This window comes from Gopherus evgoodei, chromosome 2, assembly GCF_007399415.2.
Source record: "Gopherus evgoodei ecotype Sinaloan lineage chromosome 2, rGopEvg1_v1.p, whole genome shotgun sequence".
NCBI lineage: Eukaryota > Metazoa > Chordata > Testudines > Testudinidae > Gopherus > Gopherus evgoodei.
This window is the reverse complement of record NC_044323.1, coordinates 155,751,934-155,779,053: the sequence shown is the minus strand read 5'-3', so window position 1 is coordinate 155,779,053 and position 27,120 is coordinate 155,751,934. Positions and strand designations below refer to the sequence as shown.

General features: G+C 44.1%; 1 protein-coding gene across 6 annotated transcripts in view; it reads left to right on the top strand.

The window, feature by feature from the left end:
• The window catches only part of DPYSL2 (dihydropyrimidinase like 2), a 105,276-nt gene that overhangs the window by 11,492 nt on the left and 66,664 nt on the right, over nt 1-27,120 (top strand). For 4 of the 6 annotated variants that reach the window (XM_030552011.1, XM_030552012.1, XM_030552010.1 and 1 more), the window contains 2 exons: nt 14,574-14,662; nt 15,840-16,024. In XM_030552011.1, coding sequence (XP_030407871.1) covers nt 14,574-14,662; nt 15,840-16,024 — 274 coding nt within the window. Of the gene's footprint in view, nt 1-10,436; nt 10,855-14,573; nt 14,663-15,839; nt 16,025-27,120 lie in introns of those variants that run through there. The other 2 variants (XM_030552014.1, XM_030552015.1) reach the window with 2 other exon arrangements.

Below are 27,120 nucleotides of genomic sequence, written 5' to 3'. Positions count from 1 at the left end.
GGCCCTAGTTATGAATGAGTGAAAAGTCTATTGACCCAACCTTGCTTCTCCTGAAGACATTAAAAAAACTCCCATTGACTTAAGTGACAGTAGGAGCAGCTAATGGGAGTGGCTTATTAGCATTTATCTGTCATCTCACATGTCTGTCTTCCTAGGAAAAAATATAAAGTTTGTTGAGTGAAACCAATCTGTTTCTAACTTGCTTCTCACATACTAAGGCTGACGCTGTTGTGGAGTTTCCAGAACTACCAGGGAAGGTTTAAATCCAACCCAATCCCTCCTTTCAGTCCACTTCAAAATATGTTTCTTTTCTCATGCCATCACAAGATGTCCATATGGAAAAACTGTAAAGAATTTAATATGGATAAAACCAACAGGATGCTGTAGAACAGGGGTCAGCAACCTCTGGCACATGGCTCCCAGGGTAAGCACCCTGGTGGGCCAGACCAGTTTGTTTATCTGCCACCTCCGCAGGTTTGGCCGATCGTGACTCCCACTGGCCGCAGTTCAACTGCTCCGGGCCAATGGGGACTGTGGGAAGCGGTGCGGGCCGAGGGATGTGCTGGCCGTGGCTTCCAAACGCCCCCATTGGCCTGGAGCAGCAAACCGCAGCCAGTGGGAGCCGCAATTGGACAAACCTGCGGAGGCGGCAGGTAAACAAACTGGTCCGGCCTGCCAGGGTGCTTACCCTGGCGATCCGCGTGCCAGAGGTTGCTGACCCCTGTTGTAGAAACTCAGCAGGGTCCTATTGCAATTACTCAAAAGTCCTAGAGACTTAAATAGAAAAAGAGTGAAACTATCCTGTAATTTATAGTAGGAATGTAATTCTTCACTACATTTGATAGGATAGTCCAAAAAAACCTATTGAGCCATATCCTCAGCTGGTATAAATAGGTGTAGCTCCATTGAAGTCAATTGAACTATGCTGATTTACACCAGCAGAGGATCTGGAAGTGAAAGAGATTCTCATTCTCTATTAAATTCTATCGATAGGACCTGAGATGGTATCAGAGTGGGCATGTGCGTTTGAAGACCGTGGTCTGATGGTGAACACAAACAAGACGACGTTATGCAAGTAGGGGATACAGAAGAAGAGCTGGCGAGTGAAGTTTGAGGAGAGAAGCAGAATCAGAAGATTTTGTGCACTTGGGAAGAACACGTAGTGCCATCCGAGAGAGATTTGGGGAATGGAATGGAAGAACCCAGTGTGCCTGGATGGCACCGAAAAAGGTGGCAGGAGTACTTTAAGTATTGGCAGGAGCAATTAAGTAAATAACTGAAAGGAAGAAGTATAGGCTGCATGTGTTTGTCCCTGCCTGCTCTATTGTTTGGAAAGAGGGAGTCTTACAGAGATGGAAGAAAAGATACAGATAGTAGAAATAATATACTCAGGAGGACAATGGCAGGCAAGCAGAGGGCAGACAAAGTACACATGGAAGAAATTAGGAAGAAGATGAACTTGTCACTCACTGATAGCCTGGAAAGCGCATGTTGGAGGTGGGTGGGACGTGAAAACAATGGGAGAAGAACGACCAGCAAAGAAAGCATGGGAGGAAGAGGACAGCAAGATAGGACATGGAGGACTGAGGATAGGATGGAAACTCTGTCAAGGGAAGTTTGAAGAGAAAAGGTCAGGAACTTGAAGACCTACAAATCCAGGCCATGGACCGGAAGGAGTCGTGAAGAATTGTGGGCACCTCCAACTCCATGTAGGGTTGGGCCTATCTACTGGACATGGCTCCTTTAACATGAAATGCACTCTTGTGCAAAGGACCTGCACAAGCCCTTATGCACCATTTTAAGCCTTGTAGAGGCAAAACCTGATTGCAGCCACGGCAGGTCCAGTGGCCAACAAACCACTGTGACGGTACTGAGCCAAGGGTGGGCAGGATTAGTAGGGGCTGTCAAGGGCCATGCACCCCCTGCAGGGCGTGACCCCTTGTGTGGAATGGGGTGGGGGGCAGGCCTGGGAACAGGCGAGGCACAGCTATCTGTTTCTGTGTTTATTCTCCCATCCCCCACCACACTGGAGAAGAGGGCTCGCACAAGGCCCTGCAGATGTTATTTCAGCTATTGGACAGGAATAGCCCCCATGGAACAGCAGTGCAGCTACTCTCCAATCTTGGGGAAGAATCCTTCCTCCTATCACGAGCCTGGGTGCAGAGGCAGAACATTTACTCTTTAATTTGGGATTTAATTGGTGCCTAGGCTCTGGGCATTGGGTAATTCCACCCTCGATGAGAGATGCATAGAGACACACTGGCAGAGATAGGTCTGGGATACTAACATTCTTTCATTATCCCTCACTCAGCAATTTCCAGGACTTTGGGTGATATCAATGACCTTAAGCATCCCACTCCTTTGTCTGCTGTCGGGAAGGCGGCATTTAGGGTTTGGGCTGACTGGCAATTCTCCTCTGCTTAGCGTTTGGCAAGAAGGATCTGGCAAAGAGCTTGTTCATTACGGTGTCTTCTAATTTTAAGTTTCCCAGCCTGCTGCAGGCAGAGCCCCACCTCTGGAGTACAAAAGGAATCAATAGACTGAATTCCTCAGCTGTCTAAGTCTTCCAGAGCTGGATGCATTCCTTCTCTTTCCACAGTGCATGGGCAGGATTTATTTTTTGGTAATAGCATTGTTGTATCACAACAGGGCTATGCCACAAGCCACTAGGACGTCACAAATTAATCCAGTCCATTCATTTTAACCTAGTAATTCATGACCACAGTTAACTTTTCATTGGGATTTATTGGTCTTAATTTAAAGCGTGTGGATTTAGGCAAAACTATGGCCTGTAAACAAACAAAATAGACTCTGATACAAAACACCTTTCAGAGAATACTGGTTTCTAATTACCATGATCCATTAAGAACAAGGACGCATTGTTTTTAAGATGGTCAATGTGAGGAAAGGCATGGGCTGTCAGCTCATAAGCTACATTTTCTTTTCTAAGTTACTTTTTCAAGGAAGTTTAATAATTGTTTTTTAAAATCATTTATCTTCTGAAGTTTTTTCACTTCCCAGAATGAAAAATCTTGGGCCAGACCCTCAGCTGGTATAATGGGGCTACCGGGGGCTACACCAGCTGAGGGTCTGCCCTCTCAACCTTGCACATAAGGGTTAGAGATGGGGTAGAGATGGGGTTGTGATCTGGGAGTGGATGAGAATCTGAATGTCTTTTGCGCTGTTCAGATCTTGTGTTTGGGATCAGCCTATTATCAGCTATCTAATTCTTTCATCTGTGTTGTTCTGTACTAGGAAGGTTCTTATAATATGGTGATGGGAAAGAATCTCTGAGTATCTCCATGATATCAGCAATAGAGGGTGCCAATGAAAACTAGCATTATGGGGATCTTTATTAGAGAAGTAGTGTGGTCTAGTAGATAGGACACTGAGTTTGTTTTTTGGCTGTGCCACTGACCTACTGCATGATTCTGGCATGTCACCTCACTTCTGTGCTTCTGTTTCCTCTCTCTCCTTTTGTCTATTTTGCCTTTGGGGACAGAGACTATGTCTTACTTTGCACAGTGCCTGGCACAATAGGGTCCTCACCTCAGATGGAGCCTCTAGGCATTGCTATACTAATAATAATTTATGTAGGACTTGAAACCATAACCTCAAATCCAAACGCTCTTGAATTATGGGAATGGCCGATCTGAGGTTTATAAACATTGTGTCCTGTACCTGGCTGAGTGCTCTGGCATTTAGTAAATAATAAAAAAAGGCTGCTAATATGTACTTAGTATGGTATACTGTGTATGTGACTTTGCAGTTAATAATGTGCTTCTGCTTCTTTACAGCTTCCTGGCTTCATGGTTTGCTGATGCCAGCATTTTACTTCCAGGTCTCCAGTAAAAATGCGCTGAGATGTCAAAACTTCCCCCAGTGCAGCAGACCAGGGAGGGGCAAGTTAATGCATTTAGTGTTTTTGATTCAAATTGTTAACAAAATATGAAACAGCACAGTAACAAGTTAATCATGTTGTTACTGTGATAACGAGCTGCTTTATCATTTGTTACTGATCAGGTATTAGCGGATTGGAGCATTAACCAGTTTAAGGCTTCCTGATGTCCCTGGTATATCCAGGAAAAGCTGTCTCTTTCTCTCTCTCCACTCTACTTTCCCCTGCAACTTTAGAGCCTAATGTACAAGAGAGGTCCTGGTGTTCATCTCTTGGAACAGTGTTCCCTTTAAAAAGATGCACTGCAGTAGTACACTAAAGCAGTTTTTAATCTCTTGTGTTCGTCCTTTGTCTGTTTTATCTGGAAGGATCTTGTGATCCAAAGGGCCTGATTCCTGCAACCCCCCTACTAATGGAATTAGCCCCCAAATCAGAGGTGTCATTTTCTATGGGTCAGTTGCCCGATTCAACCTTGTTTTCACCTTGGACTTTTCATAGATCTGTATGCTCCATTATGTCTTCTACTTTTTGTGCCCTCTCCCTAGACTTTGCAGGATAGAATATAATCATTTACAATGTTCTATACGCTAGCACAACTTTGTTCTGTTCCCCTGAAATTTTTCTGCAATGATGCCCCTGCCCCAAATGGGTTACTCCTGTGAGTAACAAGACTTGCAGGTTCAGACACACAGGGCTTCTATAGTTTGTACTGTATTTAAAAGGTATAATTCACTCATCACTGAGGAGTTTAAATAATATCCTTTGTTAGTCATTACCTGGCCCATACAGACCTGCAAAGAGAGATGGATTTGTGTCTTCTGTCCATGAAAAATATTTCCTGCCTTGTCGTCTCAAGCAGCAGTCTCTGGAACTGATGGGATACTGGGTTAGATAGCGACAAAGAGTCCTGTGGCACCTTATAGACTAACAGACCTATTGGAGCATAAGCTTTCAGGGTGAATACCCACTTTGTCAGACGCATGTGGTGGAAATTTCCAGGGGCAGGTATAAATATGCAGGCAAGAATCAGTCTAGAGATAGGTTTCAGAGTAGCAGCCATGTTAGTCTCTATCCGCAAGAAGGACAGGAGTACTTGTGGCACCTTAGAGACTAACAAATTTATTTCAGCATGAGCTTTCATGGGCTACAGCTCACTTCTTCGGATGCATAGAATGAAACACACAGACAGGAGATATTTATACATACAGAGAACATGAAAAGATGGAAGTATGCATACCAACTGTAAGAGTCCAATCAATTGAGATGAGCTATTAGCAGCAGGAGGAAAAAAACCTTTGAAGTGATAATTGAGACGACCCATAGAAGGTATAAGGAGAACTTAACATAGGGAAATAGATTCAATTAGTGTAATGACCCAGCCATTCCCAGTCTCTGTTTAAGCCTGAGTTAATTGTATCTAATTTGCATATTAATTCGAGTTCAGCAGTCTCTCTTTGGAGTCTGTTTTTGAAGTTTTTCTGTTGCAAAACTGCCACCTTCAAGTCTGTCACTGAGTGGTTAGAGAGGTTGAAGTGTTCTCCCACTGGTTTTTGAATGTTATGATTCCTGATGTCAGATTTGTGTCCATTTATTCTTTTATGTAGAGACTGTCCGGTTTGGCCAATGTACATGGCAGAGGGGCATTGCTGGCACATGATGGCATATATCACGTTGGTAGATGTGCAGGTGAACGAGCCCCAGATGGCGTGGCTGACGTGATTAGGTCCTATGATGGTGTCACTTGAATAGATATTTGGAGAGCCGGCATCGGGCTTTGTTGCAAGGATAGGTTCCTGAGTTAGTGAGTGTTTATGTTGTATGGTGTGCGGTTGCTGGTGAGTATTTGCTTCAGGTTGGAAGGCTGTCTGTAAGCGAGGACTGGCCTGTCTCCCAAGATCTGTGAGAGTGAGGGATCATCTTTCAGGATAAGTTGTAGATCTTTGATGATGCGCTGGAGAGGTTTTAGTTGGAGGCTGTAGGTGATGGCTAGTGGTGTTCTGTTATTTTCTTTGTTGGGTCTGTCCTGTAGTAGGTGGCTTCTGGGTACTCTTCTGGCTCTGTCAATCTGTTTTTTCACTTAAGCAAGTGGGTATTGTAGTTTTAAGAATGCTTGATAGAGATCTTGTAAGTGTTTATCTCTGTCTGAGGGATTGGAGCAAATACGGTTATATCTTTAGAGCTTGGCTGTAGACAATAGATCGTGTGGTGTGTCCTAGATGGAAGCTGGAGGCATGTAGGTAAGTATAGTGGTCAGTGGGTTTCTGTTATAGGGTGGTGTTTATGTGACCATCGCTTATTAGCACAGTAGTGTCTAGGAAATGGACCGCTTGTGTGGATTGGTCTAGGCTGAGGTTGATGGTGGGATGGAAATTGTTAAAATCACGGTGGAATTCCTCGAGGGCTTCTTTTCCATGGGTCCTGATGATGAAGATTTCATCAATGTAGCACAAGTAGAGTAGAGGCGTTAGGGAACGAGAGCTAAGGAAGCGTTGCTCTAAGTCAGCCATAAAGATGTTGGCATACTGTGGGGCCATGCAGGTACCCATAGCAGTGCCGCTGACTTGAAGGTATATATTGTCCCCAAATGTGAAACAGTTGTGGGTGAGGACAAAGTCACAAAGTTCAGCCACCAGGTTAGCCGTGATATTATCGGAGATACTATTCCTGATGGCTTGTAGTCCATCTTTGTGTGGAATGTTGATGTATAGGGTTTCCACACCCATAGTGGCCAGGATGGTGTTTTCTGGAAGATCACCGATGGACTGTAGTTTCCTCAGGAAGTCAGTGATGTCTTGAAGATAGCTGGGAGTGCTGACAGCATAGGGCCTGAGGAGAGAGTCCACATAGCCAGACAATTCTGCTGTTAAGGTGCCAATGCTTGAGATGATGGGGGTGTCCAGGATTTCCAGGTTTATGGATCTTGAGTGCAAATAGAATACACCTGGTCAGGGTTCTAGGCATGTGTTTGTACAGAATTGTTCCTGTGCTTTCTCAGGGAGTTCTTTGAGCAGATGGTGTAGTTTCTTTTGGTGATCATCAGTGGGATCAGAGGATAACGGCCTGTTGAATGTGGAGTTAGAGAACTGCCTAGCAGCCTCTTGTTCATATTCCAACTTATACATGATGACAACAGCATCTCCTTTGTCATACTTCCACCTTTTCATGTTTTCATGTTCTCTGTATGTATAAATATCTCCTGTCTGTGTGTTCCATTCTATGCATCCAAAGAAGTGAGCCGTAGCCCACAAAAGCTTATACTGAAATAAATTTGTTAGTCTCTAAGGTGCCACAAGTACTCCTAGTCTAGAGATAATGAGGTTAGTTCAATCAGGGAGGATGAGGTCCTCTTCTAGCAGTTGAGGTGTGAACACCAAGGGAGGAGAAACTGCTTTTGTAGCTGGCTAGCCATTCACAGTCTTTGTTTAATCCTGAACTGATGGTGTCAAATTTGCAAATGAACTGAAGCTTAGCAGTTAGTCTTTGGAGTCTGGTCCTGAAGTTTTTTTGCTGCAGGATGGCTACCTTTAAATCTGCTATTGTGTATCCAGGGAGATTGAAGTGTTCTGCAGGTTTTTGTATATTGCCATTACTAATATCTGACTTGTGTCCGTTTATCCTTTTATGTAGGGATTGTCCAGTTTGGCCGATGTACATAGCAGAGGGGCATTGCTGGCATATGATGGCATATATTACATTGGTGGACGTGCAGGTGAATGTTGTGGCTGATTTGGTTAGGTCCTGTGATGGTGTCGCTGGTGTAGATATGTGGGCAGAGTTGGCATCGAGGTTTGTTGCATGGATTGGTTCCTGAGTTAGAGTTACTATGGTGTAGTGTGCAGTTACTGGTGAGAATATGCTTCAGGTTGGCAGGTTGTCTGTGGGTGAGGACTGGCCTGCCTCCCAAGGCCTGTGAAAGCGAGGGATTGTTGTCCAGGATGGGTTGTAGATCACTGATGATGCGTTGGAGATGTTTTAGCTGATGACTGTAGGTGATGGCCAATGGAGTTCCGTTGGTTTCTTTCTTGGGCTTGTCTTGCAGCAGGAGGCTTCTGGGTACACGTCTGGCTTTGCTGATTTGTTTCCTTATTTCCTCGTGCGGGTATTGTAGTTTTGAGAATGCTTGGTGAAGATCTTGTAGGTGTTGGTCTCTGTCTGAGGAGTTGGAGCAAATGCAGTTATACCTCAATGCTTGGCTATAGACGATGGATCGTGTGGTGTGTCCGCAATGGAAGTTGGAGGCATGAAGGTAGGCATAGTGGTTGGTGGGTTTTCGGTATAGGGTGGTGTTAACGTGACCGTCGCTTATTTGTACCGTGGTGTCTAGGAAGTGGACCTCCCGTGTAGATTGGTCCAGGCTGAGGTTGATGGTGGGGTGGAAGCTGTTGAAATCATGGTGGATTTCTTCCGGAATCTCCTTCCCATGGGTTCAGATGGTGAAAATGTCATCAATGTAACGTAGGTAGAGAAGGGGCATGAATGAACGAGAGCCGAGGAAGCGTTGTTCCAGGTCAGCCATAAAAATGTTGGCATATTGTGGGGCCATGTGGGTGCCCTTAGCATTGCCACTGATCAGGAGGTATATATTGTCACCAAATTTGAAATAATTGTGCATGAGAATAAAGTCACAGAGCTCAGCAACCAGTTGTGCTGTGGCATTATCAGGGATACTGTTCCTGACAGCTTGTATTCCATCTGTGTGTGGGATGTTTGTGTAGAGAGCCTCCACATCCATGGTGGCTAGGATGGTTAGATAGACCACTGATATGGTGTGGAATGGTGATTCCAATGGATTGAGATAGTAAGCTGCTGTGGACAAGGATCGTATGTTTCCTTTGTGTCTTGTGCAGTGCTGAGCACGCTGTGCATAACAACAGTGTCACCAGCACTTGCTCTAGTTATTGTTTTCCTTCGCATGCCAGCTCTTGGAGTCTGATGGTTATCAGGGAATCTCAGCTTTCATTTTTTGTTAAAGTAAGTTTCTAGCTCCCAGGCAAAGAGAAAACATTGAAAACATGACCCCAGAATGGTCTTAAGGCTCAGAAACCGGAAGCAAAGAAATAGAACCTAAGTGGAGTTATTGTTTTATAAAAGCTCATGATTGTTAAGCCAATCTCACAGATTTTGAGGCTTGATTCACAATATTTGAACACTTGAGGTTGGCCATGCTGTAATAATGAATGTGATCTGGATGGACCAATGGCTCTTAGAATGGCCTTTAGTGTAACCCCTGCTTCTTGAAGATTTCCAGGGAGCCAGAGATGCAGAATGCGGATGCCCCTTAGCTACTTGGGTATTTTTGGGGAAGAGTGGAAAAAGGCATCAGATGATGTAGGTGTTCCCGGTGAAAAATGGGAAGGCCCTGTCAAGTCTGAACCCTGTATTTCCTTGGGTTGCTATTCAGACCTGTCAAGAATTTTGGAGCCGCCATACGTAAAGTTTGCTGGAGCCCCACTCCCTCCCATTTCACCCGTTATAGATTTTTCTAGGGGAGCCCTGAGCTCAGGCCCCAGGTACATTTGTCCCTTCTTTAGCCCCCTTTCTCCAGCCCTGTTGCTATTATTAAGTCGCAAGCAGCACCTTCTCCATAGCGCAAAGGAAGATGGAATGGGCGAGATGGACAAAGACAGAGTGTGCTGTATTTGCTGCTGTGCCCGCTCTCCAGAAAGAATTTTCCTATTGGATTTACTGTCTTGGCATTGGGGAGGGCTGTGTGTGTGTGTGGAATAAAACAGTAGCATCCACATGCATATTCCTTTCAAAATAATGATCTGAATTTCAAAGTCACTGAGCATCTGGTGGCTCCCACTGGGACCTGTGGGTGCTCAGCATCTGAACATCAGGCCAACCCTCAGTTAGAAGCCAGCTCCCTATTCTGATGGGCAAGGCTTTCTTTAGCCCAGGGTGATGCATTATCTCTCCTTTCCCTTAAAAAAAAAATGCAACCCCTCCCCCAATTCCCTTGCAAACCTGCTGCCTGATGTCACCCAGCAACCACCCAGCGTGCAAGCTTCCGCAGCAGCATCGTCAGCCACGCCAGCAGAAAGGGGGGAGGAAAACCCACCATCACCATCCCACTCCGGTGTGGCTGGTGGAAAAGGGCGTGGGCGACTGCGGAGCTCTGCCCCCATGCAAGGGGCTTTGCTTTGCCCCGTTTCGCACAGATGCGATCTGGGGCATTGCACCGGCAAAGGGAGCTGGATCTTGGGGAGCCCAGGCGCAAAGCTCTGCTAGGACTAGGATGGCACAGCACCATCCAGGGAGGGGGGGGGAATGCAGCAAAGCCCTCCCCACGCTCCCCATTGGCTTTGCCGCCTCTGGAGCCTAGGCAGCATCCCTGCCTGTCTCCCTGCTTGCAGGGCGCTGTGCACCGCCGCGCCGCAAGCCCAGAGCACGAGCCAGCCCAGGGTTGGGTGGGGAGAGGGAGCGCGGCTCCTTCGTTGCGCCACTTTGCATGTTACCTCTCTTCTCCCCTCCCATTGCACAGCGCCCGGGACTCGTTTGCATATCCAGGAGGCTGCCAGCCAATCCAGGCCAGAGCCGGGTGGCTCCCCGCGCTCGACAGAGGAAAAGGGAGTGGCTGAGGGCGCATGCGCTCCCGCTGCCTCCTTGTGCTTAGGCTTTTATTGCGACGGGATTTTTTTTTCCGCGCTCGCCTTTGGTCTAAATCTGGGGCTGGGCTTGGAGCGGAGCAAAGAAAGGGAGACACGCAAGGGCTCCGATTTGTCCCCGTTCCTGCGATTTGCAAAGAGCCGGGCAAGATCCACCGATTGCACTTTTCCTCCCCTGCAGACCCGACCCCCCCCACCTCCACTTCCTTTTGATTGCAATTGATATTTTTTTTATTTCAATAAAACGTTTGGGATTAGAAAAAATAAACCCAGCCCAATTTTTATTTTGAGGGTTGTTTCCCAAGAGACATGTCTTATCAGGGGAAGAAAAATATTCCACGGATCACGGTGAGTTTAGCTACATGGGGAAGAGGGGGAGGGGTGGTGGGGATTAAGCCCTTTGTGTGCTTGGGAGGTGATTGCAGGGGTTTTGCAGAAAGATAGTAAGATCACGCTCTCGTGCAAAAAGCTTCCTTTGCTGCAGCATCGGTCAAAGCCTTATATCGAAAAAGAAGAGGATATGGGGCTCAATGGCTGCCTGGAAGTTGTTTGAGTTAATAAAAGTCGAACCGGATCTGGTCTTCTGTTTTATCAGCTCAGGGATGCTGCTACCCTAGCATGGATCCTAGCAAATGGATGGCAGATTTATATATGCATGGGTGGGAAGCATAGACTAAGAAAGCTGGCTCGTGGGTGTATGCTCTAGATGGGGCTGTTTTGATAAGCACCGACTGGGGAAAAATAGCGGAGTTGAAAATGTGTCTGATATTTTATGGCAATCCATTCTGCTTGTAATAAAGGCGGGTGGGGGTGGGTGGGGAAGTTAATAGTAGATGCAGAATGACAGCAGGAGTGTAGTGGAAGAAGGTAGGATTGGGTAGGGAAGAGAGCATGGAGGAGATTTTAAATTAAACATAAACCAGATTTTACAATCTGGGTTTAAAATATGCCTCAGGAATAGAAATATCTTCAGGACGGAGCTTCTCCACTACTTGCTGGTTTTGTGGGAGAAGAGGGGAGATTTGGCTGGGCTCTGAGGTTTTCCCAACCCCCCCCTCTCCCGTATGAGTGAAGCAGCTTTTTCCCCCCTCTGCTCGTACAAAGAGGGCTGTGATTGTGAGGAGCTGGGGACAGCGTTTGTGCTGTTCCTCCAGGAGGTAATGGCGCTGCTCCGATGAGATGAAAAGAACAAGCCCCATCTGCTCATCTTCCATCCTCCTTCCCAGTGCAGCAAAAACAATGCTTAGAAAGAGCTGCTGGTGATGGTGGTAGTTGTGTTTTTTGTACTGGTATATGAGAAACTCCCACCTCTTTAGGGTGAAATAGGATTTATTTCTCTTCACCGGGAATATTCTTACAACACACAATTCAGTCCACTGCTAATGAAATCTGAAGGGAAAAGAACAGGAGCAGTTACATAAACCCTCCGTTTCCCATAATAATGGGAACTGATCACAGTGCAGGTATCACAAATTCAGGGAGACTAAATTTCTGCAGCATAAGTGAGGCAATTAAAAATGCTACATGTTTATTTTTTGACATACAAGTTTGCACTATTTGTATCAGTGTAAAAGCTTTCCTCTCTTAGACCTAAGGACACACCCATCATAAATCTTGTTCCTGAGCCTTAGAAGTGGAAAAGTGAGAGATCAGCAGTCGTGGATGGATAATATTAAGTATGACATTTGGATGTGAACTGTTGTATTGGATAGCTGTGTTTAAATAGCATTTATGCAGGCCAGTGTATTTCACTGATTGGAATGTGATAAGAGTGAATCTTTAACTAGTCGAAAAATTACTGGTCTGTCACTGAGACCCCAGTATCTTAAGGTTTTAAAAAGGCTAGTTCAGATTTAAAGAAAGTTGAACATTACTGATGGATGGTGCTGTGGGTTTTAAGTGAACTGGTGTATTTTTTTTCATGAATGAACATTAGTTATTTAGGTTGGGGTGAATAACAAGACAAAGAATAGGAGATGAGCTAGATTCTGATTTGATTTATTCTGGTATAAACAAAGTGTGACTCCACTGAGATCAGTCTGTGTAAAGAGATCAGAATCTGGCTCAATGGGTAGGGGACTTTCACCTGAATCAGCAAGGTAAATATGAACAAGTGTGGTACGAGTCCTTCCCACAAATACAAACTGCATATGTGGTTTCATCTAAAGCCCATTGAAGTTAATGGAAAGACTCCTGTTGATTTCAGTGGGCTTTGGATCAGCTTCAGAGAGAGAGGTGTTTACTAGCAGTAGGTTATAGAACACCATTACCATGTCCAAGGCTCAGTTTTGTCATTATTTGTATGTTTCCCAAGTGACAGTGGATTTAGGACTTTCTTCTCTCATTGTCATCTGTGGTAAAACTCCTTTTGATTTCAACAGGAGCAGGGCCTTTAATGGTACAAGAAGGCTGAATTGGAGGGAATTAGTGCAGTGATTCTAGGAATGATGAAAGTGTGGGACAACTTGCTGTTGTGTACAAGAACCTGGCATTGAAAACAAGCAATTTTTTCAAGCCCCATGTCGCTTCGTTAAGCATTATTGTCACAGCAGAGCCTAAATTTAAAATCTTGATTTATTTTGGTATCCTTGTGGAGACAAAACTCTCCATTAACTTTTGCCTTACATAAGAAAAAAGGACTGGAAACTAAAAAGAACTTTTATGATTTTTGTACAATGATATAAAATTCGCTGTAAAGGCCAATCTTAAACACCTTGGGCCAGATTCTGAACTGTTGCAACCGTATCTCCATTGACTTCCAAAGAGCAATGCCAATTTATAACACCTGAGAATCTGGTCCCCTATTTTAAATTAGATTGTAGTCGCTTTGGGGCAGGTACTGCCCTTTTCTATATGCCTGCATAGTTCCTTGCACAGTGCAGCCCCTGACTGCCACTATAATAATAGTAAATAATGCAGCTGAAATAAATCCACATGTTAAAGTCATGCACTTTTCTCTCTTTTAAATCAGCCTTGGATTTCCTCTATGGACAACAGTATGTTAGGCCTGGGGTTATGAAATGTCATTGATTCTGTATAAAGGAAATGGGGAAGTATAAGGAGTTTCTTTTCAGAATATGTGCAAATACATTTCTGAGAGGTAAGGGAGAACTTGTAAGGTTTAAATTTAGTGCTGCATGATGGATGTGCACTTGAATTAAGTATTAAATATATATGCAACTTAGTGTTTTGAAAGGAAAGAGGATGAATATAATGCTAATGTCCCACTTTCCTTCTCACCTAAAGATCTTTAGAGTATGTGTTTTGATATTGTGCTCAAGTACTACAAAATGATGCATGTGTTTTTCACTTACCGTAGCTGCAAAGGAGATATGTAACCTAAGTGAATATCTAGAAGGAATGGCTTGAAAGCTGCCTCATTGGAATTACCTTTCTGTTTCTACCAAACAGCAATCTAATTTGAGGGAGGTTTAATAATACGGCTTCTTAATCCTTATCTTTACGTTAATTTGCTAATATGTGCTTATTTTCATTAGATTATGCAGTAGCTGTATAGAAACACAGTAAAAGATCCACTGAACTGAAACCTTGCTAGACTAGGACTAAATGGGTTTGTTTGTGTTGTGTATCCCTGGCAACAGACTTTTGGTCAATTTCTCCGAATGCAAGTGTGACTCATTAGCCAAGTAGTGACTTTAGGATGGGTGGATTTAGGAAGTTACGCCTACAGCAAGGTTAAAAATAAGAGATGTGATTAAAAACCACTCTCTGCTTTTTGGGAAATGGTGTTTAGTGCTTTTGTGGTGGGGGGTGAATGATTTTGTTTTAATTGGTTGCTGGCATAGTTAAAACAAGCCTCAAAACTAAACTTCTTTTACATAGAGAATATAGTTTGTTCTTGGATCATTAGAACGATGAAAGGACTTGCAGATGCAATGATATTTTATCTTTTCAGTTGAAAGTACTGTAATTGACTTGTTTTTTGACATGCCCTTTGAATAATGCAAAGCTTGTTTCCCTCTCCTCTTTTATCTCTGAATTGGTGCTGCAAACTGTCAGTTTACTTACAGACTAATTATGTATTATTCCATGTTTTTTTGTTTCAGAGCGATCGTCTTTTGATCAAGGGTGGTAAAATAGTTAATGATGACCAGTCTTTCTATGCAGACATTTACATGGAAGATGGGTTGATAAAGTGAGTGCAGCCTGATTGAAACTAGCAAATGTAATGTAAATGCACTGCAGAACTGCAAGAATAACTCAGTCTTGAGAGCTATATTAGAATGCAGAAATAAATAAATATGTAATGCATTATGGGTGCTTGATTGGAGGGATTCTAAAACAAGATGTTTAAATAATAATAATAAAAAAGTTACTATACATTCTAATTAACGTAGTCATTAAAGCTCTGGTCTAACGAGGTACTTAAGTACTTGAATGATTTGAGTTCAGTGGGACTACTCACATGCTTAATTTATGCTGGTCATGTGTTTAAGTACCTTGCTGCATTAAAGCCTAGGAAATTCGCAATCCAAAGCCTAGCAAACTGACTTGAAGCCCAAACAAAATCTCATTCAAATCTTCCCATTAAAGACTTTCGTTGACTTCAAGGGGCATTGGATCAGGCCCCTTTCAGGCTCATCTTTTATGTTTATAGTCTTACGCATGTAATTCTGGCACATTAAATGTATTACACATTTCCTTGGAATACAACTCATAGGGAAAATTGGACTGGCGAAAGGTTACAAACCAGGAATTTTGCTTGTTCTGGCTATATAATCAGCACATCTGCTTTCTTAATCGGGGCTAGAAGTTGGAGGAGCAAGTGAAAGACACCTAATTAATTGTGATGTACCATCCACAGTTCAGTGTTTAAAAATAAATCCTTGCAAAAGCCAGACTGAGGGACTTTGGGGTCTCATCAGGAACTTGGTAACTAACATATGTGCAGGTTTATTTCTGTGGTTGCTGTACATATGTTTTAGTGTGAAATAAAGTAGATAGGATACATGCAGAAATTCTTGCAGTCCCTTCCAAAACATGAAAATCTAAAAATCACCGTTCCATCCCAGAATGAATTATTGCACTGGTAGTTAAGGGCCCAGTTTCAACTCCCTTTGAAGTCAATTTCAAGACTCCTACTGACTCCAGTGAGATTTTGGCTAGCCAGAAAATAAAGAAAATGTGATACACTGAATGCCAGCTTCACAGCAGTGTACCCACGTATTGCTCTGTTGTGTTGTGTTGTATCAGTGACACCTGTTAAAGGGTATTGTATCCAGTCCATGTCACTCACTTGAGACACGTTTCTCATTAAATTCATGTGGTATAACTTTTGTAACTCACTCACTGATTGACACCTGTTTACCTAGGCAAATTGGAGAGAATCTGATTGTGCCAGGGGGAGTGAAAACAATTGAAGCCCATGGCCGGATGGTGATCCCTGGGGGAATTGATGTCCATACCCGCTTCCAGATGCCAGGCCAGGGAATGATCTCTGCGGATGACTTCTTCCATGGAACCAAGGCTGCCCTGGCTGGAGGCACCACGATGCTCAGTAAGATAGAGAGAGATGTATTCCCTGGGGAATTCGGAAGGGGTTCCCTTTGCTCTTTCAAACAAACCATATCTGTAAGCAGGGAACGTAATTTATGGAAAATATCAGCGTATTTGCCTCCAAGTGTATGTGTCATTTATTGGCTAGAGTAGGGGACTGGGAGTTGGGACTCCCTCCTCTGCTCCTTGGGTAAACTCCCTCTCAGGGCTGGGAAGTGGAATACAGGACTCCGGGGTTCTATTCCTAGTTGGATCATGTTACCTTCAAGTCAATGGGTCATTGACTTCCACGAGGATAGGATCACACCGAGGCTGACTGTGGGACCTTGAAGAATTTTCAGTGGGGATTTTGCCATTGATGTCACTGGCTGCAGGGTTAGACCTTATCCTTTCTGGGCCTCAGTGTCCCTGTCTGTGTAGTTGCTATAAAACAACATCTTCACAAGGGTGTTGTGAGGCTTAATTGGTGTATTGTTTGTAAAGTGTTTGGCATGAGGTGCTGTGCTGTATAAGTATACTGTGGGGGCACTTCACATGGGCCTCTTGGGGTAAATATTTTAGTCCTCATGGGAGGTAGAGGCTGATCATACTGATGAGGCACAATGAGTCAATGCAAATTACACGTACTGTGCAGCTCTCAAAATCAGACCTCTTTTTAGGTGCCTAATTGTGGATGTAGGTGCCTACCTTTAAGCATTCAAGTTTCAAAATTTTTGGCCCTTGGTTTTGTGCTTGATTTTAAAAATTCAATTGAAATACACCCCCTCTCCCTCCAAATAATTAAACCTTCTTTCTGGTTCTTGAAATTACACCATCATATTAGTGTGTGAGAGTCAGGAAGTGAAACTGACTAAAATCTCTAGTCTAGATCCTCAGCTGGTCTAAATGGATGTAGTTCCTGGGACCTGTGGCCATTTGCATCAGTCGAGGATCTGCCCCTGTAATTCTATACACAGATCATTTATATTTATGTTGTTTTAGCTGAGAAAAACGTAAAATATAGTTCAGTTCAACAGATTAGTTTGTGAATTGCCATCAGATACATCCTGCTGTCTTTTGTCCTGTGTGAGCATTGTTTGCTTTGCAAGCTCTTCTATACTGCCTCTGCTGGTTACTGCTGTGGAATATGCCAGAGCAGCGGTCCGGGGCTGCAAGCAGGCTTTGCGGTGTCCGCTAAGCAGGGCCAGCGTTAGACTCGCTGGGGCCCAGGGCAGAAAGCCAAAGCCCCATTGCATGAGACTGAAGCCCGCAGCCAAGAGTCCCGCCACCTGGGGCTGAAGCCGAAGCCTGAGCAATGTAGCTTTGTGTCCCAGGCAATTACCCTGCTTGCCGCCGCCTAACACCACCCTTGGCTTTTATATACAGAAAACCAGTTGTTGTGGTACAGTTGGGCTGTGGAGTTTTTATAGCATGTTGGGGTGGGCCTCAGCAAGAAGAAGGCTGAGAACCCGTGCGCTAGTGTACATGTTTTATGTTGCCAGAATTCTGGCCTCTTGGAACAAATTTGTTTTAGAAAAGGAAAGAGAATTCTGCAGCAAAACTTATGAATGAAATCAGCACTTCCTGTGACAGTGAGTACATGCAGATAGAGGCTCTGCTACTGGCTGAAAAATGATTATCTTAGGTACCTGTGTGGGCCCCCATTACATTAAAGATTGTGAAATGCTCGGATATTAGGGTAGGGAAGTGGTATTATCTCCATTGTTCTAATGGTTGTCTGAGGTACTGCAAGACAAAGTGTCTTGCCCAAGGCCACATAGGAGGTCTGTGACAGAGCCAGGAATTGAACCAGGGTCTCTTGAGTCCTACAATAGCTGCCCAAGCACTTATTTTCATATAGACCTATAAACCCACTGCTTTTCCCCTATCATGAGTGTTCTTTAAAAAATTCATAGTGGGAAGTCAGCCAGTGTGAGGTCTTGGTTCAGAGCATCTCTGCTGCTGTCCGAGGGCCTGCAGCAAGTTAGTAGTGGAACTGGGAATCTAACCCAGCAGTCCTGACTGTGCATTTTAGCCACAAAACCATCCTTCTCCTCCATTTCTCATCTTCACCCAGCCTCAGAGAAAACTGCTTTCTTGTCTGGATTTAAACCTGCCCCAAACAGAGCAGCACTGAGTTAATTTGAGAACCAGAAAGTGAAACTGATCATTATTATAATTAATTTGCATTGTGATAATACTTGTGTGCCCCAGTTACTGACCAGGGCCCAATGGTGCTAAGTGCTGTACAAATACAGAACCAAAAGGGAGCCCCTGCCCTGAGTAACTTTCAGTCCAAGTATAAGGCAAGAAACAACAGATGGATACTGATCATAGACAGAAAGGGGAGCCTAAGTTAACAATGAGATGATGATAGCAGTCAGCAGGAGAAGCAGTGGTTGCGGCTTAACAGCTGTGTAATCAAAAACACTTACTAGATAGCTTGAACTAGCAGGCAGTGGTGGTCCAGTTGGTATAACATTGGCCTGGGAATCACGAGGCTTTGGGTTCTGCTCCTAGTTCTTCCCCTAACATTGGCCAGCCACTACACCCCTCTGTGCCTCCATGTCTCCTGTTGGGAAAATATCACCCTTTCGTAAAGTGTTTTGAGATCCATGAGTGAAACATGCTAGATCTGGACTATGCACTGGTCTTATTTTCATTGTCCAAACCGAGCGACATGGAGAACATTATGTTTACAGAACTCTCTTTGATTTTGTTTACCTGATGAGTTCTTGGAAACACAGGTAAGGAAATTTGCCTTTTAAAGGGTGACTTTTTTTAACTCACTATTTTTCATGTTATTAATTAATCCTCTCCCCAGATGAAGGATGATCTAATGATTGGGCGCTAGCATAAGACTTGGAGGCTACAGGCTTCTTTATGACCTTGGGCATGTCATTTTAGGCCCTGACCCTTAAAGGTATTTAGGTTCCTAACTTCCATTGAAACCAGTGGCAGTTAGGAGCTTAAATACCTTTGAGGATCTGGCCCTAGTGTCTCTGTGGATCAGATCCCCATGTGTAAAGTAAGGATAATAGCCTTTTCCACCATCTCACAGGGGTGGTATGAGAGTAAATATATTAAAGGTTGTGAGGTGCTCAGATACTACAGTAATGGGGTCCATGTAAGTACCAGAAACAACGTGCATTGGGGGGTAGCTAATTGTTATTTGGTATTGGATCCATTTTGCAAATGGGAAAACTGACACAGAGAAGATGAGATTTTCAAAGGCATGAATTGGAGTTAGTGCCATCTCGTGCCGATTTTCAGTGGGAGTTGGCTGCCCTACTGCAGTGAAAATCCCATCCTCCCCCCCAGTGAGTTGTTTTTGTCATACAGTGAGTTGGAGCCAGAGCTGAGAATAGAACCCAGGTGTCCTGATTCCCAGAGCTCTGCACTAACCCCAATAGTAAAATATAGCGGTAATGTTCCTCATTGGGAGGAAAAATGAAGGGAACATGTCAGCATGGCAAAGTAATGTTATTGTCATCAGACAAAGCTTTTCACCCAAATTCTCCTCTTCGACAATGAGAGCACTGTGCAATATGGGTTTGGAGAAATGCAGCCTACGGCTCCATTCATAACCTTCCCCATTCAAGCCTTGAATGGGGCAAGAAGCCAGCATCTTCGACAAAATATGCAATTGTATATAAATAGATCCTCAGATTGGTCTGGTGGCTTCTCCTGTTATGCAGCTCAAGAGGCAGGGAGTGGTTCAGTGTGAAAGGCTGGGTGTACTTGGTGTGACCTGGTTAGCCTGTCCCATCGTCAGCCTCTGTGATACGCCTCATTGCCTCCTTTTCTGATCCCTCTCTCGTTTTGTTTAATACGCTTTAAATTGACTTGGATATAGAAGCAACAATGAGTCCTGTGGCACCTTATAGACTAACAGAGCATATTGGAGCATAAGCTTCCGTGGGTGAATACCCACTTTGTCATACGCATGTACAGCTTATGCTCCAATACATCTGTTAGTCTGTAAGGTGCCACAGGACTCTTTGTCGCCTTTTACAGCTCCAGACTAACATGGCTACCCCTCTGATATTTGATATAGAAGTAGCTGTAAATATCAAAGCAACATTCCTGATTGTTACTGAGACAACACACTCGTTAACTCCACTATGTCTAGCTGCAGTCTCTGGGAAGCAGGACTCCGGGGTTCTCCACCTGCTTACTATGGTGGAGGTCATGGCGGTTGGCAAGTGATTGGGGTAGGGGAACACCAGTTATTTCTAAATCCTTCTTATGGGTTTTCTAATAAAATGTAAGACTGGCTCTTTTGTGGTTACCTGCTGATCCATCTCTAGGCCAGGAATACCACCTACTGAAGAGGGATGGGTGGCTATTCATCTTTCCTTGAATATAGATCCGGGGATAGGTGCTCCATTAGATCCTAAGCAACTAGTAAGTTAAACAGAGCAAAAGCCTCAGTCATGCTTCCCTGTCTCCAGAAGCAAGTCTTCCCTACCATTTCAGCATGTAAGGAACATGTTGTTGTAATATGGGTAGTGGGCAGTGCAGGCTGGACTTAGTTTAGTGCACATTCAGAATGGAGGTGGGTCATTTGGTGTAAGGAAAGGCGAAGGGTGTTGTAGGCTTAATGGAAGGCATGGAAGCAGACACAGAAACAAGAGTAGGAGATGGAGACCAAGGGAGAAAGTAGGAGGGAGTCTTGGGAGGCACAAGAGAGAAAGCAGGAGAAAGTGAGGGCTGGGAGGGGGCCATGCTCTACAAAGCTGCGTTGATGTGGGGGCACTGAAAGGACGGGATTGAGGGAACTGACCTGGGCAGAGCAGCCAAGATGTGAAGATGATTACTGGCAGTAATGGTGCGATATTATGACAACTTATATCAAGGGGGATTTTCGAAGACACAAATGAGAATTGGGCACCTAGCTGCCATTTATGCCTTTGAAAATCTTCCTCATTGTTCTGTCTGTTCCCCATGCGCTAAAGCGAAACATGAGTTTTCAGTAGGAGTGAGTTTCCTTTCTGCCTAAGAAAAACAGCCAAGAAAGAACCAATATAAAGTCACTAGTGGGGTAGGGGTGACCATTGTGCTCGCTGATTCATGGCACTGCCTTCCTGCAAACTGGCTGGGAGACAGAGAACAGAATCCTGACATTGCTTTTATTTTGCATAGTCTCAAGCACCAGGGGTAAAAACACGACAAACAAAAAAACAAATTCCTGATCCCCAAAGAATTTAGATACCAAGGAGCTAATATCTTGGAAATGCCATACATAGAACACAAGAATTGCCAAACCAGATGAGACCCCTGCTCTATCATGTCTAGTATTTGGTCTCTTACCATAGTCAGAAACAGATTCTTCGAAGAAGGTGCAAGAAATGCTGTTACTGGGAGTTTTGAAATAACTTGCTCCTGGGAAAGTTTCTTCCTATACCTAAGCTGTGAAATGTAAAGGCTTATACCTTGTATATATTTTTATCCTATCTAAAGCAGCTGTGGATGTTTTTCGTGCATATAAATGCCTAATTCTTTTCTGAATCCTGTTAAGTTGTTGACCTCAATAATACCGTATGGCAATGATTTCCACAGTGTAATTATATACTGTATGAAATGGTGTTTCCTTTTAAGGTTCATATTTGTTGACTTTAAATTCACTTGTATTATGAGAGCACTTGATTTACCTTGTCCACGTTATTGCTTGTTTTATATCATTCTTTCTCGTTAAACTACGGTAAGTAAAAAATAACATTTTGCATTTAGATTGTTAAATGGATTGTTCATGTAATAACATAAATGTTAAATAGCACTTCTAGCTTGCGTAGTTATTTAAAAATAATTTCCCCCCGAAAGGGGCTACTGATTTTGTGGGCCCAACTTGAGATACCTTGGATCTGATATTTCAGAAAAGCCTCAAACGTCCAGTTGTGTAGAAGTGAAGGGGAGTGATATTTTTGAAACTATGCCCATATTATATTACAGCCATGTATTTATACACCTCTACCCCACTATAACAATGTCGTGGGGAGCCAAAAATCTCTACCATGTTATATCGGGATGGGGTGGCAGGGCTCCAACGATGATTTAAAGGGCCTGTTATATTGGGTCGCATTATAGTGGGGTAGAGGTGTATAGCCCTCATCAGTGTAGTATCTGAGTGCCTCACAACCACATATACTCATTATATTATTCTGATAACACCCTGTGAAGTAGGGAGGTGGTATCTCCATTTTACAGGTGGGAAGCTAATGCACAGTGTAGATTAAGTGACATGCCCATGGTTGGGAAGTCTGTGGCTGACCTGTATATTGAGCCCAAGCCAGTGTCCTTTCCACTATGCCGTCTTGTCTCCTGAAGTTTCTTGAGTTGCACACCCAAAATCAGTGGCCACATTTGAAAGAATGGCTGATGTTGCATCATATCTGTCCCTGCACTAATATTTTCATAGAGCTTAAGCTAGGGAGACATTTCTAATTGGCAGACTTAAGCAACTGGAGCTGAACAGTGGAAAAAAGGATGAATAATCTTACCACACTTCAAAGCTTTGTAGATGCTGGTTTGCTTCAGCTGTTCTCGTCTCTGCAAAATTATACATTCGCATAAAGTTTTCTCCACAAGGAAGCATGGAATTGCTGCCCTCATGAACATCTTCCGTGTGGGTGGCCTTTGATTTTTTTTTTTTTCCAAAGCAGGTGGGAGCTGTTGTTCGTTTCAAGATTTTCTTTTAAATTGGATTATGTTTAATAAACCAGATATATAATATTGCAAACACATTTCAGTCTTTAAATACCATGCAATAATTTTATCTGTTTATTTTAAGCATTGTGTCTGGGAATTTTTTTAAAAAGAAAATTAGCCACCCTCTAAATTTCAGTGAGTTGGGTGTCTTAGTGCTTTACCTTCCTTTGGAAATTCCTTCCTTAAGGGACCCAAACTAGATTAAAGATCACCTAAATATCCTTACTTATGCTATAAACGACATCCAAGATGATTCAAAGTGAAATAATTTTGGAAGTCTAATTCACTGTTTGCCACTTATGCTGTTTGTTTCCTTTTATACATATCCAACAGCTTTGGCACAGAAAACAGACTGGTCAGTTTCACGTGTCAAGTTCACTTTCAAGTTCTCATGTATTTAGGGTGCCCCAAGGCTGAAGTGTATCTATTTCAAACACGGCAGGAGTGTGTGTGTTTGTGTGTTGCAGTGGAATTAAAAAAAAAAAGCTTGGGAAAATTTCTACTGGTTTTGGGTTTTGTGAAACCTGTGGGTGAAATCCTGGCTCCAGTCATGTCAATGCTAGTTCTGTCTTTTGATGTCAGTGGGGCCAGGATTTCACCGTGTGTGTTTGGTTTGGTTTCACTGAACTGAAGTTTCCTCTCCTCTCAAATTTATTTTGAGGATGTCCCTTTTGCTTTCACATGAAGCATGTACAAGGGAAGCATAGACAAACTGAAAAATATGAGGCATTGTTTCCAGGCTGTATTGTCTTCTCATAGGTTTCTGTTCTCCTTTCTAAATGTACTCTTTACTATAGTGTCTCAGCACTAAGGACCAGATCCTCCAGTGGAATAAATTGGTTTAGCTCCATTGATTTACACCAGCTGGGGATCTGGCTCCAGTTCTCTACATCTCAGCTCCTCCACAAATCAGTAGAAAGGCAGAAGAAGGGCTAATAGCAATGATCTCTTTCTACCACACAGTGTGCTGAAGGCAGACTGTACAAAGACCACTGCAGGGTTCCATAATTCTTCCTTCTCCCCGAGCCCTGATCCAGTTTGCTCAGCATGAAAGTCGAAGATGTCTTTTTCTAGCTTTTGGTCATGTGGATGTATCATGTGGGCTCTGACAGTCCGGCTATGATCCTTTTGCCTCTGACATTTTCAGCAGCAAAGATTCGCGATGAGTCCGCCGCTGGTGTTGTAAGGCAGAATAGAATACTGCTTGCTCTCCCCTAGCTGTGTTCACTCTCCAGGGTGAATAGGTGGAAAAGCATATTTGGCATAATTTACAAGCACTCCTGGAGCAGGTCAGTGGCGTGAAAAGATGCTCTCTGCACAATCTTTTTTTCTGGCTGCATCCATGTTGTTTTGTGGAATATGTTATTGCCTTTGGTTCCTACACTGGACTATCAGACATATTATAGGGAATGTTTACCCATGTCACGGTTAGGACTACTGTTCTTTTCAAATGCTACCAAATAGCATTAAGATGTTATTAATCTGTTTGTGAGTTTGGATGAATGGTTCCAGCATAGTCTAGTACAGGGGTTCTCAGCCTTTTTCTTTCTTTCTGAGACCTCCCTCCTCCCTGCAGCATCCTGTTAAAAACTCCACAGCCCAATTGTGCCGCAGTAGCTGGATTTCTGCATCTAAAAGCCACGGTTAGGGGATAGCAAGCAGGGCATTTGCCCAGGGCCCCATGCCAGAGGGGCTACCATGAAGCCATGGCCGCCTGGGGGGGGGCAAGTGGGGCAATTTGCCCCAGGCCCCACAGGGGCCCCCACAAGAATTTTTCAGGGCCCCCAGAGTGGAGTCCTTCATTTCATCCAGGGGTCTGGGCCCCTGGAGCTTCTTCCGCTCCCAGTCTTCAGTGACTGGGGGCGGTCCTTCCGCTCTGGCACCCACCGCCAAAGTGCCCCAAAGACCCGCGGCGGGGGGGTCCTTTCACCCCCGGACGTGCAGCCGAAGTGCTGGGTCTTCGGTGGCAATTTGGCAGCGGGTGCCACCTGCTGCTGAAGACCCCAGGCCCCCTGAATCCTCTGGGTGGCCCTGCATGAAGCTACATTGTTCAGACGTCAGCTTCAGCCCTGGGTGGTGGGGCTTAGGGTCCTTGGCTTCAGCCCTATACGTGGGGGCTTTGACTTTCTGCCCTGCTTGGTGACCCCTCCGAAACTTGCTCGCAGCCCCCCAGTGGGCCCTGGACCCCTGGTTGTGAACCACTGGTCTAGTATTTACAAGGAGGAGTCAGGACTCCAGCGTTGTATTCCCATTTCAGCTACTGATTCATTGTGGATCTTGGGCAAGTCACTTATTGGTATGGGCCAGATCATCAGCTGCTGGAACGTGTCATAGCCCTGATGACTTCACTGTGACAAATTATACCACCTGAGGATTCTGTGAGCCTTGGTTCACCCATCTGTAAAATGGAAGCTTATGCAGTTAACAGGGCAGGCTCTGATCTCAGCTCCCAGAGTGGGTGCCTGAAAGTAATTCCATTGACTTGATTGAAGTTACTCTGAATGTACTAAAATCAGAATTCAGCCCATTGTTTGCAAAGTACTTTGGGCCAGATTGAACCCTCGGAGATTGAGTGGGACCTTATGACAACAGTCATGGGATTACTTATGGAATAAGGTACTACTTGCTGAGAACAAGGGTCCTCTTGAGGAGATTCTATATCGGCTGAAAGGATTCCTTGCCAAACTCCTATTGATTTTTATTGGTGAAATCCTGGCTCCATTGAAGTCAATAGGTGATTTGCCATTGATTTCAAATAGGGGTATGATTTCACCCTATTTATCGGCACACCTATTTTTTTCTGATGCGTTATGATTAATTACATCTATTTATTGCCTGTCTGATAAACCTGGCCTGTTTCATATCCTGACTAGAACTGAAAATATCCAGTCTAGCCCCCACACATGTTTCAGCTGAAGCTGTTTTTTTTTTTCCTTTTTTTATAAGAGGACTCTACTTCTTGCTGTATCTTTGCTGTCCTTGAGTGAAATCATTTGCTGACATTTCATGCATTGACTCAGTCAACCACTGTTATAATCACAGGGAGAAATTACAGTGAGTAGGAATTATAGCTCTTTATGGCTTGGCGACTTGGAAGCCAGCTGCCTTTTGAACTTGACTACCAGTTATTCTAATAATATGGAGAAAATACACTAGGGATATGAGCTCTTGTATTTTAGGAGGTTTATAAAGTGAAAGGACATGTCAAATGGCTTGTAGCCTGCTTTCCAATTAAAGGGCTGGTGTACCTCGAAGAAGTGACTTTCAAGAGTCAGGTACTCAACTGCCATTGAATTGCAATAAATTGGGTGCCTAAACCCTTTAAGCTGTTTTTGAAAACCCCTAAATATTTAACCAATGGCAAAGGAATTTTTAAGTCCGAATGCTCCCTTAGCTTTTACTGGTGCCAACCAGGAGTTATTCAGTTGTAGTGAATATAGTTACATCAGATGAGTTCAGAATCAGGCTGTAATAGCCGAACAGGGTGAACATCTGAGAAGCAATGGGGAATAGGGACTAACCCAGGATGGGAGCAGGAAGAGCCAGCAGCTAGGCAAACGAAATTGGGAAGGACCCCTCAAAAGAGGGTTACGTGTGAGAGTCAGGGTTGCAGGATCAGCTCTCAGGTTTAATCTTAATATTAAAATAATCAGTATCCCTGATGATGCCACAGCACAACAGGCTGCTGAGCTCTGTGCCTTTATCCTCACACACAACTATTTCAAATTTGATGACAATCTATATCTCCAGATCAGTGGCACCACTATGGGCACCCGCATGGCCCCAAAATATGCCAATATTTTTATTTTTATGGCTGACCTGGAACAACGCTTCCTCAGCTCTCGTCCACTCACGCCCCTTCTCTACCTACACTACATTGATGACATCTTCATCATCTGGACACATGGGAAGGAGACTCTGGAAAAATTCCACCACGATTTCAACAGCTTCCACCCCACCATCAACCTCAGCCTGGACCAATCTACACGGGAGGTCCACTTCCTAGACACCACGGGGCAAATAAGTGATGGTCACATTACCACTACCCTATACCGAAAACCTACCGACCGCTATGCCCACCTTCATGCCTCCAGCTTCCATCTCGGGCACATCACACGATCCATTGTCTACAGCCAAGCACTGAGGTACAACCGCATCTGCTCTAACCCCTCAGACAGAGACCAACACCTACAAAATCTCTACCAAGCATTCTCAAAACTACAATACCCGCACGAGGAAATAAGGAAACAGATCAGCAGAGCCAGACATGTACCCAGAAGCCTCCTACTGCAAGACAAACCCAAGAAAGAAACCAACAGGACTCCACTGGCCATCACATACAGTCCCTAGCTAAAACCTCTCCAATGCATCATCAGGGATCTACAACCCATCCTGGACAATGATCCCACA